Here is a 13,457-nt window from a genome sequence, read left to right as displayed (position 1 = left end):
TTCACTGTCCAGTGCAATGGAAACAAATGGACATTACAAAGTCTTATACTTTCTTTCCTTTGGAAAGTTAGAAAATGTCCACTTAAGTTAACAAGTGTTGGTGTATTATGTAAAAGTGCACAAAAGAGGAAAACACAATGTCATTACAATGAACTACACTTGGGAAAAATGTGATCAATAACTCTTTTTGAACTCTTCTTCAATACATATTTTTACATTAACATAAGTTTATCAGTTTTTACTTCCACAAGTCAAAGCAATTCATCATTACTCAAGATTTAACAGCTGAAATGACTATATGGCCTTAATTTAATGCAGCAAAAATACAGTGTAGGCTACTAAGATCTTTTCTTTTTTCTCAGCCTTTTTCTTGATTGCTTTTATAAACAGACAACCATTTATTTAACAGTGCCTTTCATAAAAGAGACTATAATATAACTAAAAATTACCATTAGAATATTTTTGTACTTCACTTTTATTTGTTCCCATATTCTAGTGTGGTGACTCTGACATTACAATGAACAAAGTAATTATGCAATTATTAAAATACAAAAATATAGGCTAATAAGTGATAAAAACATCTAACATGGCCACTTCTAACGGATTTAAATTGTCTGCTACTTTTTGCCAGCCCTCTCTCCTGGCTTTTGCAGACTTTGAGGTGTTCCCTGGCGTTTTGATTAAAACATTAAAATTCCGAATAAACTTCGACTATTAGTTCTTGCTCTGCTGAGGAGAAAAAAACATAGATATAATATGAGAAAAACTGTGCGCGCTCTTTGGCCACGCTGAGCAGCCAATGGCAGCGTTGCTGATCAATGTTTCCACTATCGATACATATCCCCTTTTAAGCCAGAGCGTGAACGCGCAGTTATCTCAGATAACTCAATCCAGCGATACTAATCCTATCCGGCAAGTGTGTTCGAAGAACTCAATTAGCCGGATTATGATTAGCACGATGAAATCATCTTGGATGTGTCATTTGATCTCGGATGTAATAAGCAACGTACGAAGAACGAGCCCCAGGTCGGGGGGGCTGATTGACGTCATCATCTATAATTTGGTGTCTAATATTTTAAAAACCAGAGCAGCACAAACAAAACTTTACCGGCACAAAACAGCACAAACAAACGAGACTATTTTGGGTAAATTTGGATAATAGTACGTCATGTTGTGATGTTACAGCTCCACCTCTTCAAAACATTTCAACGAGGTTGAGCAAGGTGAAATATGTTTTGAATAGGTGGAGCTGTAACATCACTACATGACTTGCTATTTTAGAAAGCACATGGAAAAATGTTGCACATGGAAAGATTATAGGGTACATCAAAACAGAAATAAATAAAATCTAAATACCCACATGAACAGAAAATATTCTCGGCAAATCAAGCCGTGTCTACTATGAGCAATACTTTTCATACAGACACAGTGTCTAACATTTGATATGAAAAGACATATTTTTATAAACTTTTAGTGTGTAGCTACAACAGAAACGACTTGCCCACAGCAGTTCTCTCTAGAGATGAAGCAGTTCTCTCTATACATCTCTACAAATGTCATTAAGGATATAACATTAAAGAAACTTGAATGATCTGATAACTATAATAATAGCTGCCATGTAAACTTATGAAATATTAGATTTTGTGTGCGCACCTTTTTTTTTTTTTTTTTTTTTTTTTTTAGCATGTCTTCATTTATTTTTGGCGACTTTTCAAATGACATTATTATATTGGTTGTTTTACCTTTGTACAAGACCCAGGAAATCACAGGAGATTTCACTGTGAAACATGTTAAGTGTATCGCTTTTATCTAGCTGCAATTGTGTAAACTGATAACTTGATATTCTAAAAGTTTCTTACACTGTTACTCACTCAGCAGGGATTAATTATGAACTGCTCCATATTAATGATTATGGGCGGAGCTATATGACATCACTGCAGGGAAGTAAAGTAAAACTAAACCGATGAACAGGAAGCTTCATCAAACGGCAGCATTTCATTTCAGAAGAGGACTGCGACTGATTGAGGCAGCAGCAAAACTGTCATGTCACAAAAAAGGCCACATCCCACCACTGGTGAAGAGGAAGGAAAAAAGAAGAAACCTGAGGAAGAGAAAAAACAGCAAGATAAAGGTAGGCAATGTTAAGAAAATGTATGTTAACTAAACTAGGTTATGTTGCGATCTATCTATCTTTAGTTGGCTAGTAAATTAACAGCCTATGTAGCATATTTTATTGTTTAAGGAAAGGTCATGTAGGGACTGTAGGGGTGTGCGATGCGATATCATGATTTAGTGGACTATTAAAATGTCTCCACGATCAACTTTTGAAGAAATATCATATCGTGCTACAGCGCACATTCTATCAGTTGCAGTTCTCTTGCCTCCGTCTCAGTACTGTACAACTCGACGTACATTCACATCACATGTAAGAACAGCGGTAGAGTTACACTCATAGGAGTGTTTTGTTTTATAGGTAGATATGCCAACTGTTTATCTAAGTTACTTTATTTGTACAAAAAAATTGGAAAAAATCCAAGTCAACACTGCAGTGGGCCGATACGCGTTGGTGTTTTTATCTTCAATGTTTTAGCCCTCTACTAATTAATAAAGGCTTTTTAAACTTTTTTTGTAACCTGAGTGCCTGGACTTGGATTTTTTTCAATTTTTTTGAACATTTAACCAAAAGCAGTTCAATTTTCACATACACATAGGCTATGGCTTTTAGTACTGAGTTTTATCACGCATCCTCCGTTTGAGAGCAAGTGCGTATGCATTTTTTTCTCTGTACCCATGTTAACAGGATGCGGTTAGGTGGGATGAAGAGATGAGTCATGCAGCGTTGAGCATTATAACCAATCGTGTTTATTAGTGTGATGGCCAATCAGAGGAGTTCAGATTAGTCATCGCTGAAAAGAAGTTTTGTTCAAAATTGTTAATGGGTGTTAGATTTATAGCGTGAGAATAATCAAGCAGTGACAATAGTCAGTCGTATTTGTGGTCCTGAGGGGCCTCCAAATAAAATTCTGCTTAGGGCCCTATAAAGGCTTGGGCTGGCCCTGCATTTTTATTTCGTCTTTTATATATAAAAATATATTTTCATGATTGTATAAAAAGGTGTTGTAAAAACCGGTTACATTTGCTGTACTGTGGCTCCCAGAGACGCATTTATTCAGTCTTCTGTGCTTAGATTCTTCATCTGCAGCCTAATAGATCTAATGCTGGGTACACACCAAAAGATTTTTTACATCTAATAAGATTTTGTGTTAGACCACAAACATGAGGACAAAAAATCCCAGATTTAACCGGTTTGCTCCTATGTGTGGTGTGGTGTGCCATGATGTGACAAAGACAGCACACCACACACGAAAAGATTTTCAACCAGAGTCTCGACTGTGAACACAGGAAATCTCGCGAGACCTCAGAATAAGCATGGCGGACGATATGCAGGAAAAAATTGCGATGATAGTGTTTGGAATGATTTTCACAGAAAATTCACGAAAAAAAGAAAAGTTTTTTTTTTTTTCATCCCTTCATCTCTGCTGTCCACATCAATTTCACGTTGTGCTGCGCCATGACTGTGTTTGTTATGCTTCCGTCTTCCATCATCTCGCTTTCTGATTGGATATTGTTTCGTTTCACATGATAATCTCCAGAGCGTGCGCGCGTTTGTCCTCAGGGTTCCCCCCACACATCAGGATTTCTGATCGCGATCGGGGCGACTCCGACGTTCTTCCGATCAGGTTCGGACACTCTTAACACACCTCACACCAAGGGAAAATCTGATAAGATAATCTGTAGAACCATCAAGATAATCGGGACATAGCTAGGATTCTTGGAAGGGGGGAAATCGGGCCAAAATCAGCCTGATTATCTTTTGGTGTGTACCCAGCATAACTGCCACCATCTGAAGCACATGGTCTCAAACTAGCAGTTAGAGGCGGAGCTTATAGGCTCAGTGAGGTTAGAGTTAGTGGTGGAGGAACTTCCTGACAGAAACTGCTGTCTCATATGCCCATTTATGGCACGTATGGCTGCTTTGACTGCTTGCCGGTGGTTCATAGTTTAAGTTGTTATAATAGTTTTTAGTTATAATACTTTTTAACTATGCAACATCCATTTTAGAACACAAACTAAATTGCGCAGTGTACAAAACGTTCTGCTACTAACGTAATCTTGATTCCCTGAGATAACGGGAAATAGCATTGCGTCAGTTTCTGACACGTATGGGGAAACTCCGTTTTCTCCAAATTTACATTGTCATTTAGCAGACACCTTTATCCAAAGCAAATACTGAAGCCTGATTTGTTCAAATTTTCAGCCCGCCGAAATGGGCTGACCGACTGCCGTTTTAAGTCGCACTAAAAATCTCACCACTGCTCTCACCATTTCAGTGAGAATTTCTCGACTGAGTAGCAGTAGTGTCGTTCACATATAGTGTGAGCAGTCAAGTGGCTGCTGACCGCATAGTGTGAGCACATAAATTTTGAGCTTTGGCTTTACATCGCATGCAATCTACTCGTACAGTGTGAGTCGCACAGTGTGTGCCCACCTTCAGGCACATAGCCTCGTCTGGGTTTAAGGATAACTTTGCAGTCGTTGGGCCCAAACTCAAGGGGAAGCATCCACTGAAAGAGCCTGCAGGTCACCATTCACTTGACCGATGTCAGAGCCAGCCAGGAGTAGTGCGGTCTTAGCAAAAGAGGCTGAAGGAGAGAAATTCGGACTGAAATGGCTTTTTAGTGATGTAAATGCAGTCGGCCACACCCATTTCGGCAGACTGAAAAGCCATTTGTCTGTGCTAAGCACAGCCGTGAACCAATCAGGCTTCAGTATTCTGAGAAAATCAGTATTCAGTATTCCCCATACGCATTAGAAACTGACGTAACAAGAGTGAACTGTATCAAAAGGAAACTATTAATATAAAAGTTGCTCTATTCAGCAATGTAGCCTAGATGTTATATTGTCATTTGTTTTGTCAGCCATGGCGTCCTCCAGTGATCCTTCAGTGTTTTGTGACGTCTGTGCTGAAAGAAAGGAGAAAGCAGTGAAGTCCTGCCTGATGTGTCCAAGCTCTTACTGTGAGACTCATCTGGAGACACATCACAGTGCCCCACATCAAAAGAAACACAAACTCATCAATCCTGTGGAAAATCTGGAGGATTATATATGCCAGAAACACGAGAGACCTCTGGAGTGGTTCTGCAGAGATGACCAGACGTGTGTTTGTCTGTCCTGCACTGAAGGAGAACACAGGACTCACAACACTGTTCCTTTAGAGGAGGAGAGTCAAGAGAAGAAGGTAAAGAGTTACAAACTAAACAGTTAAACCCTTATAAGCTTTATAACATTATAAGGAAGACACGTTGGCTCTTCCTGGTTATTTTTGAACTGCAAGAGTGTAACTTTTTTTTTTTTTTTAAATAGTGTTATAAAACTGAATTCACTGAAGCACACTGTAAAAAATATGACCAATAAGTCATGGCAAGTTATGTTTTTACATAACGTTAACTCATTAAAATATTATAAACAATTTCAACTTTTAGTTATACAAGATTCAACTCGATTTTTTTAAAGTCAGTTTAATATAATTTAAGTTGAATTGACTTGTACAGCGATTTGAATACTAAAAAGTCAGCAATTGAAATTTAGAGTAAAGTTTACGGTATAGTAACAATACAATTATGCACTTTTGGGGGATTTAAGGTAATTTAGTTCATAGATCTTATGTAAATTTCTCTATTTCAGTATCATTTGTATGAACAAATACTCAATTTTGGGAACTTGCAGTATAAATCTACACTTCTATAAATTTAAACTTTGCTGCCATCTGGTGAAGACTTTTATGTCAGGTCAAAATCAAGTTATGACAATAATGGCCAGTAGATGGCTGAAGTGTTTCATTCAGCTATACCTGCTGTGAAAGAATTTTAGATTTCATTCTTAATAATTTGTAGGGATGCACCGATATGAACATTTTGGCCGATACCGATAAACCGATAATTCTTTACATTTGAAAGCCAATAACCGAAACGGTTATCCTATATTAGATGAATCGGATATATATAATAATACATGTGTTCTGTAGAACCACAGGCTTTGTTCAAAATGGCCCCTATACCCCCATCCACTATTTCCTATATTACACCACTCATAAAGTCCACTTGAAGGAGTGAATAAAAACGAGTGAGAGAATTCAGACACTTAGTGCACCGGAAGGGCTGTCTCTTTTGCATAGTTTGTGCCTGCTGTTTAATAATCATTTGCAACTTAGCAAACTGGCAGCTCTAGTAAAATGAAAACATTTATCTTGAACTCTTTCATGGAAACTAGCTTGTATAAACCTTAATTAAACAATTTAATAATCAAGTAAAAAGGAATTTACAACTATGGTATTGAAAGATTTTGTATTTTCAGTCATTAGATTCATTTACATTGTGACTGTGTATCAGATGTAATCCACTCTGTCTGTGTCTGCAAAGGTGTGTGCCAAATGGCCCATTCAGATGTATGGCCCATAGAAACAGATTGGTGTGAATGAATAAAAAGAATCAGCATTGCTCAGAGTGGATTAGCAAGTTAGATTGATCTCCTGTGGGAGGTCCTAACAGTTTTCCTTTGTTTGTAGCCCTTTTGTCTTCATGTATAAAGTTCAGTCACACAGACAGAACTTTGGGTTAAGATTGTTGAAGGGCGACATGCTAACATCGCTGCTGAAGGACTGCTACACTACAAACCTTCAATAAATTCTTCTCCCCACAAGAACTCTGGTCAAGCTTACTTATTTTATGTATTGGAGAAATCTAATACATTGGCGAGCCACCCAAACCACTGCTCGGCCAAATACACCAAAATCTAACAGTATTATGTTGTAGCCACCAGTGGTTTGGAAAATGTGTTGAAGATTCAGCTGCGGGCGCCATCTTCTGTCTTCTGTCACGAAATGCTCTGAGACTTGGGTTGAAGAACCAAATGCAGCTTTATTGGGACAATCCAGAATCGCAATCCATATAACAGGCATGGGGTCAAAACCAAAGAGCAAACAATCCGAACGTATGATAGAGTATGATAGCTTACAAAGCTAGCTTGCTATTGCTAGACTCTCTGAAATTGCCTATACCTTTAAATTGCCTTTTTTTTTTTACTTTTGAGAATAAAAATTTTATCCTCAAAGACATTTACTAAAAGCCACATAATTTTGAATTAATTTGGTCTTTTAATTCGATTTTGTAGTTATCTGTTTTTATCTGTATGTAGACTGCCGTTCATCAGATGACCCAGGACAGAATAAAGAAGATTAAAGAGATCCGGCACTCATTAAAGCTGAAAATGGTGAGTGGAGGTTAAAATATTGTAAAATTGATAATGCATTATAATATTTAAATCGGTTTAATAAAGAACCTCAATTAAATGGATAAAACTTAATAGATGAGCCTTCTAATCATTCTCAATTATCAGAAAAACACAAAGGAAGAGAAATCCACCAGTGTTGAGCTCTTCACTGATCTGATCCGCTCCATTGAGAGATGTCAGTCTGATCAGCTGAAGATGATGGAGGAACAGCAGAAAGCAGCAGAGAAACAGGCTGAAGATCTCATTAAAGAGCTGCATCAGGAAATCACTGAGCTGGAGCAGCTCTCAGACACTGACGATCATCTCCATCTCATACAGGTCTGTCAACATCTGTCTGTCATCATGTACAATAATACAGGACAAACTTTCTGTTCACAAACCTGATGAGCTGCTTGACCATTGTATTTGTAACAGTCTTTTAGAAATTGTACAAAATGAAATGGTTTTTGTAGTAGACGGAGTACAGTTCTAGCCGTTCCAGTTGTTACCGCTAGGGGGTGTATATGCTTGTGTTGTGTGGGAATTACCTGTTGCAGTAGAATAGAATAGAATAGAATGAGGCATTTATATAGCGCTTTCATATGTACTACTGTACACCCAAAGCGCTTTACAGTCATATCAGGGAATCTCTCCTCAACCCCCACCAGTGTGCAGCATCCACTTGGATGATGCGACGGCAGCCACAGTACAACGGCGCCAGTGCGCTCACCACACACCAGCTACAGGTGGAGAGGAGAGAGAGTGATAGAGCCAATTCAATGTAAGGGGATTATTAGGAGGCCATGATTGGTAAGGGCCAATGGGTGGAATGTGGCCAGGACACCGGGGTTACACCCCTACTCTTTACGAGAAGTGCCATGGGATTTTTAATGACCACAGAGAGTCAGGACCTCGGTTTAACGTCTCATCCGAAGGACGGTGCTCTTTGACAGTATAGTGTCCCCGTCACTACACTGGGGCGTTAGGACCCACACAGACCACAGGGTGAGCACCCCCTGCTGGCCTCACTAACACCTCTTCCAGCAGCAACCTGGTTTTTCTCAGGAGGTCTCCCATCCAGGTACTAACCAGGCTCAGCCCTGCTTAGCTTCAGTGGGCAACCAGTCTTGGGCTACAGGGTGATATGGATGGCTGACGTGAAACTGACGTTCCGAAGCTTTTCGAGATCCCGAAGTGCAGATGTTTCGAAACACTGAACCAAAGCGTGATTCAAAACAATCATGTCACGTGACTACGGCTAAATGAAGCTTCGTAGTGTTTCACCAGTGTTTCAACCATAGACTGTAAAAAAAATATGGATGTAGTGTCCGTGACGTCCGTCACCCGCCTCAACACAATATGGCACATTTGCTTCAACTATTTCATTTTTTCACGAAGCCTCGATCTGCCCGCCTCGATCTGCCCACCACTATCACAAAATGGCAGTGTATATAAACAGGAAGAAGGCTAATTAGTTCATTCAGTCTCTTTACTTGATAATTCACTAGGTTTACAATGAAGAAGGCAGGAGAAAGTACACAGGAACTATGTACAGGAACACTATTCACAGATGAGACCGAACAATGAAACACAATCAGAACAGAACTTAAGTACACGTTATAATGAGGGTGATGAGTGCACAGCTGAACATAATGAGTAACCAAGACAACATACGACTTAATCAGGTAGAAGGTGGTGAGACACAAAAAGTCCAAACTAACAGAACCGTGACAGTTAGAAAAGGTACTGTGTAAAATATAAATTAATAACATATTTAACAGTCTTCTCTCTCCTGCTGTAGATGTGCTCATCCCTGGACAGTCGTCCACACACTAAGAACTGGACTGAGATCAGGAATGACTCTGATGTGAATGTGAACTCCCTGCATAGAGCTCTGGCTCAACTGAAGAAATCTAATCAGGAATTAAAAGAAAAACTCAATCAAACTGGTATGTGAATATCATATACAGTAGATTTTTATCAGTAATTAAGAAAAAAAAATTTTCAAGGAATATTATGGGTTAAGTGGCGGCTGGTCAATAAAAGTCGCTAGGGCGCCACCCTCCCTGAGTCACACACACAAAACAATAATTATAATTATATGTGATGTAAATTGATATATATGATAGAAAATCATCTGTGCAAAATATTCACTTTTCCTGTAGCCTATGTCCCCTCTGCCTGTCCGCATGTCTCAAGTTCAGGAGGCGGGTTTATGTAGCAGTTTAGCCAATTGCTGTGAACATTTTAACATAATGACATAAAATCGACGTCCTCAAATCTTGTGGGCGATTTTCTCAATCGCCTCAAACGAGCCACTGCTAAAGTCAGGACTAGTCTGTAGAGGTTGAATAAAACAAACAAGCATCTCACCAGTAAAGTTTTGATGGATGACGATTGTAATCAAGGTAAAGACGATTACTACATAGCATACAGCCACGTGTGAGCCGGGTCTCCGGTTCAAATCCACCTTGGAGAGGGTCGATTACGACCGGTTACATCTGTGCGGTCTCGGCGTTCTGACAGCTTTATCCACCATCACATTTCAGTATGGTCACGTGTCTGGTGAGTGTTTTATTTATGAGCTTGCGAGGGCCAATGATGTTTATGTAGGACATATGGGCGTCAGACGTCACTCCAAGCACGGACACAAACACTCATCTGACAGAGGAACTGTTCACTGATGATCTCGTTACAGTTTTTTGAAAATCATCCTCAAAGTTAATCCTGAACTTGGTAAAACAATTATCTTTGTTTAAAATGTTTCAAGCCTTCAAAATATGTTCTAAGTCTTAAAATGTTTTCCTCTTTTTTCTTAAACACAGCCCTACCTAGAAAATCTTCCACCAGCCGCCACTTAGTCCAATTTAAGCTCAGTTTGTAAAGGATCTCTGTTTCAAGAAAATAATCATAAACTAACCCTTTCTATGTAAAGTTCTATCCATGTAAACTCATGTTAGAGCAGTATTACTTAAATGACAAAAAAAGGATGTGACTGTGTACAAACTGTAAAAATACATTATCTGTCTAAAAAAAGTTTCCCACCTTACAAGGAAAATGTAGACAATTTACAGCTCAAATAACACATTTTTTAAATTATTAATAGAATAGCTTTGATAAAAAAATACATGCTTCACATTTTCTTAAATGCTCATTGTTTGTCCCATAGACCTGCATTACAGTATATTTACTGTAAACACATTCTGCATTTTTTATTACAAACTGAGGGGCAAGCAACATTTACATGCTATTGATGCTGACGGTAGAGAGAAACTCACTGTTAATTTAAAATTATTGCTATAAATAATTCATCATCATACTGTCATCTGTGTCCACAGGGTTGACGTGGGCTCAGGCTTATGCAGGTACAGTCTGACTGACACCATTTTCTTCAATACACTAGCAATACTGTGTTAATCTTTATTATATGCTGTACATCTGAAAAAGTTTGTTCTGAAGTTGATTGATAATGTCTGTTCTCTCTCAGTGGATGTGACTCTGGATCCTGATACAGCGAATCCACGTCTGATCCTGTCTGATGATGGAAAACAAGTCAGTCGTGGAGACATTGAGCAGGACGTCCCAGAAAACCCAAAGAGATTTAGTCAGGGTCTTCGTGTTCTGGCAAAGCAGGGATTCAGTTCAGGGAGATTTTACTATGAGGTGCAGGTGAAGGGAAAGACTGAGTGTTTTTTTGGAGTGGCCAGAGAATCCATTAACAGGAACGTGACGTTCACACAGAGTCCTGATAGTGGACTCTGGATTCTGAGTCTGAAGAATGAGAATGAATTTGAACCGTGTGATAGTACACCTGTCCCTTTTTTTCTGAGAAAGAAACCTGAGAAGGTTGGTGTGTTTGTGGATTATGAGGAGGGTCTGGTCTCTTTTTATAACGTGGAGTCCAGATCTCATATCTACTCTTACACTTTTCAGACTTTCACTGACAAACTCTATCCAGTGTTTAACCCAGGCCAAAATGGTAAAGGTAAAGGTAAAAACTCAAACCCCCTGATCATCACACCTGTCAGTTAAAATAAAAAAATTAAAAAATTGAGAAGATTGCTGTTTTTTTGTTTTTGTTTTTATAATTAGCAAAAACCACAATCAAGAAATTTTTACTTATTTTTTTTTTATATGTGATGCACAATATGTGTACACGTGCTAAAAAAGAATATTCAGGCCCTCAAAAATCAGTCACTGACAAAACATCAACTATAATGAAATATTATATTTGTGAGTTATGTTGTGTGAAAAAATTATTTGAATGGCCAATTTATCTAGTGGGGCAAAAAAGTATTTAGTCAGCCACCAATTGTGCAAGTTCTCCCACTTAAAAAGATGAGAGAGGCCTGTCATTTTCATCATAGGTATACCTCAACTATGAGAGACAAAATGGGGGGAAAGAATCCAGGAAATCACATTGTACGATTTGTAACAAATTAATTGGTAAATTCCTCTGTAAAATAAGTATTTGGTCACCTACAAACAAGCAAGATTTCTGGCTCTCACAGACCTGTAACTTCTTCTTTAAGAGGCTCCTTGTTACCTGTATTAATGGCACCTGTTTGAACTCGTTATCAGTATAAAAGACACCTGTCCACAACCTCAAACCGTCACACTCCAAACTCCTGGAAAGCTGTCAAAGGACACCAGAAACAAAATTGTAGACCTGCACCAGGCTGGGAAGACTGAATCTGCAATAGGTAAGCAGCTTGGTGTGAAGAAATCGACTTTGGGAGCAATTATTTGAAAATGGAAGACATACAAAACCACTGATAATCTCCCTCGATCTGGGGCTCCACGCAAGATCTCACCCCGTGGGGTCAAAATGATCACAAGAACAGTGAGTAAAAATCCCAGAACCACACAGGGGGACCTAGTGAATGACCTGCAGAGAGCTGGGACCAAAGTAACAAAGGCTACCATCAGTAACACACTACGCCGCCAGGGACTCAAATCCTGCAGTGCCAGATGTGTCCCCCTGCTTAAGCCAGTACATGTCCAGGCCCGTCTGAAGTTTGCGAGAGAGCATTTGGATGATCCATAAGAGGATTGAGAGAATGTCATATGGTCAGATGAAACCAAAATAGAACTTTTTGGTAAAAACTCAACTCGTCGTGTTTGGAGGAGAAAGAACACCATACCTACTGTGAAGCATGGGGGTGGAAACATCATGCTTTGGGGCTGTTTTTCTGCAAAGGGACCAGGATGACTGATCGTGAGATTTTGAGTGAAAACCTCCTTCCATCAGCAAGGGCATTGAAGATGAAACGTGGCTGGGTCGTTCAGCATGACAATGATCCCAAACACACCGCCCGGGCAACGAAGCAGTGGCTTCGTAAGAAGCATTTCAAGGTCCTGGAGTGGCCTAGCCAGTCTCCAGATCTCAACCCCATAGAAAATCTGTTGCCCTGCGACAGCCCCAAAACATCACTGCTCTAGAGGAGATCTACATGGAGGAATGGGCCAAAATACCAGCAACAGTGTGTGAAAACCTTGTGAAGACTTACAGAAAACGTTTGACCTCTGTCATTGCCAACAAAGGGTATATAACAAAGTATTGAGATTAACTTTTGTTATTGACCAAATACTTATTTTCCACCATAATTTGCAAATAAATTCTTTAAAAATCAGACAATGTGATTTTTTTCTGGATTGTTTTTCTCATTTTGTCTCTCATAGTTGAGGTATACCTATGATGAAAATTACAGGCCTCTCTCATCTTTTTAAGTGGGAGAACTTGCACAATTGGTGGCTGACTAAATACTTTTTTGCCCCACTGTATATTTCTGAGTCTATATTTTCTAATCAACACAATTATTTGTTTGCTTTTAACTTTTATTAATACTTTGCTTTTGCTTTTCAAATCTACTTTGACATTTTACATATTATGATTTTAATATTATGTTGTGAAATTCTACATAATATACAAAATTTCCGAACATGGTACATGTTATTTTGTAAAGAAATCTCTGAAGCCATTTTCTCTCTCGTCTACAGCTGTGAACACTGGTTTGCTTGTGAAATATTGTGATTTTTGGTGTATATTGTAATAACTGCAGCATCTGAATAAAGACAAGTGTTCAATTCTATAACTGATATTGTGTATTAACTAAACAACTTTCTAA

General features: G+C 38.8%; 1 protein-coding gene across 2 annotated transcripts; it reads left to right on the top strand.

Annotated features, from left to right (window-relative positions):
• Positions 1 to 1,938: 1,938 nt before the first annotated feature.
• Positions 1,939 to 13,424, top strand: LOC311302626 (E3 ubiquitin-protein ligase TRIM21-like). Of its 2 annotated transcripts, XR_014629623.1 has the most exons (8): positions 1,939 to 2,131; positions 4,980 to 5,299; positions 7,255 to 7,329; positions 7,456 to 7,668; positions 9,131 to 9,278; positions 10,668 to 10,694; positions 10,817 to 11,696; positions 13,012 to 13,424. XR_014629623.1 is itself a non-coding variant. In XM_084428624.1 (7 exons), exons 1-7 carry the CDS (start codon positions 2,044 to 2,046, stop codon positions 11,359 to 11,361), a joined length of 1,416 nt encoding a protein of 471 aa, XP_084284750.1. In that variant the 5' UTR covers positions 1,939 to 2,043; the 3' UTR covers positions 11,362 to 13,424. The 2 variants fall into 2 exon arrangements, 1 of the variants encoding a protein (XP_084284750.1); XM_084428624.1 differs by having other exon boundaries at positions 10,817 to 13,424.
• The last annotated feature ends 33 nt before the right edge of the window (positions 13,425 to 13,457 follow it).

The sequence above is a fragment of the Rutilus rutilus genome (assembly GCF_951802725.1).
Source record: "Rutilus rutilus genome assembly, chromosome: 13".
In the NCBI taxonomy this organism is placed as follows: Eukaryota; Metazoa; Chordata; class Actinopteri; order Cypriniformes; family Leuciscidae; genus Rutilus; species Rutilus rutilus.
Note: the sequence above shows the minus strand (reverse complement) of the source record. Positions and strands in the feature narration are given on the sequence as shown.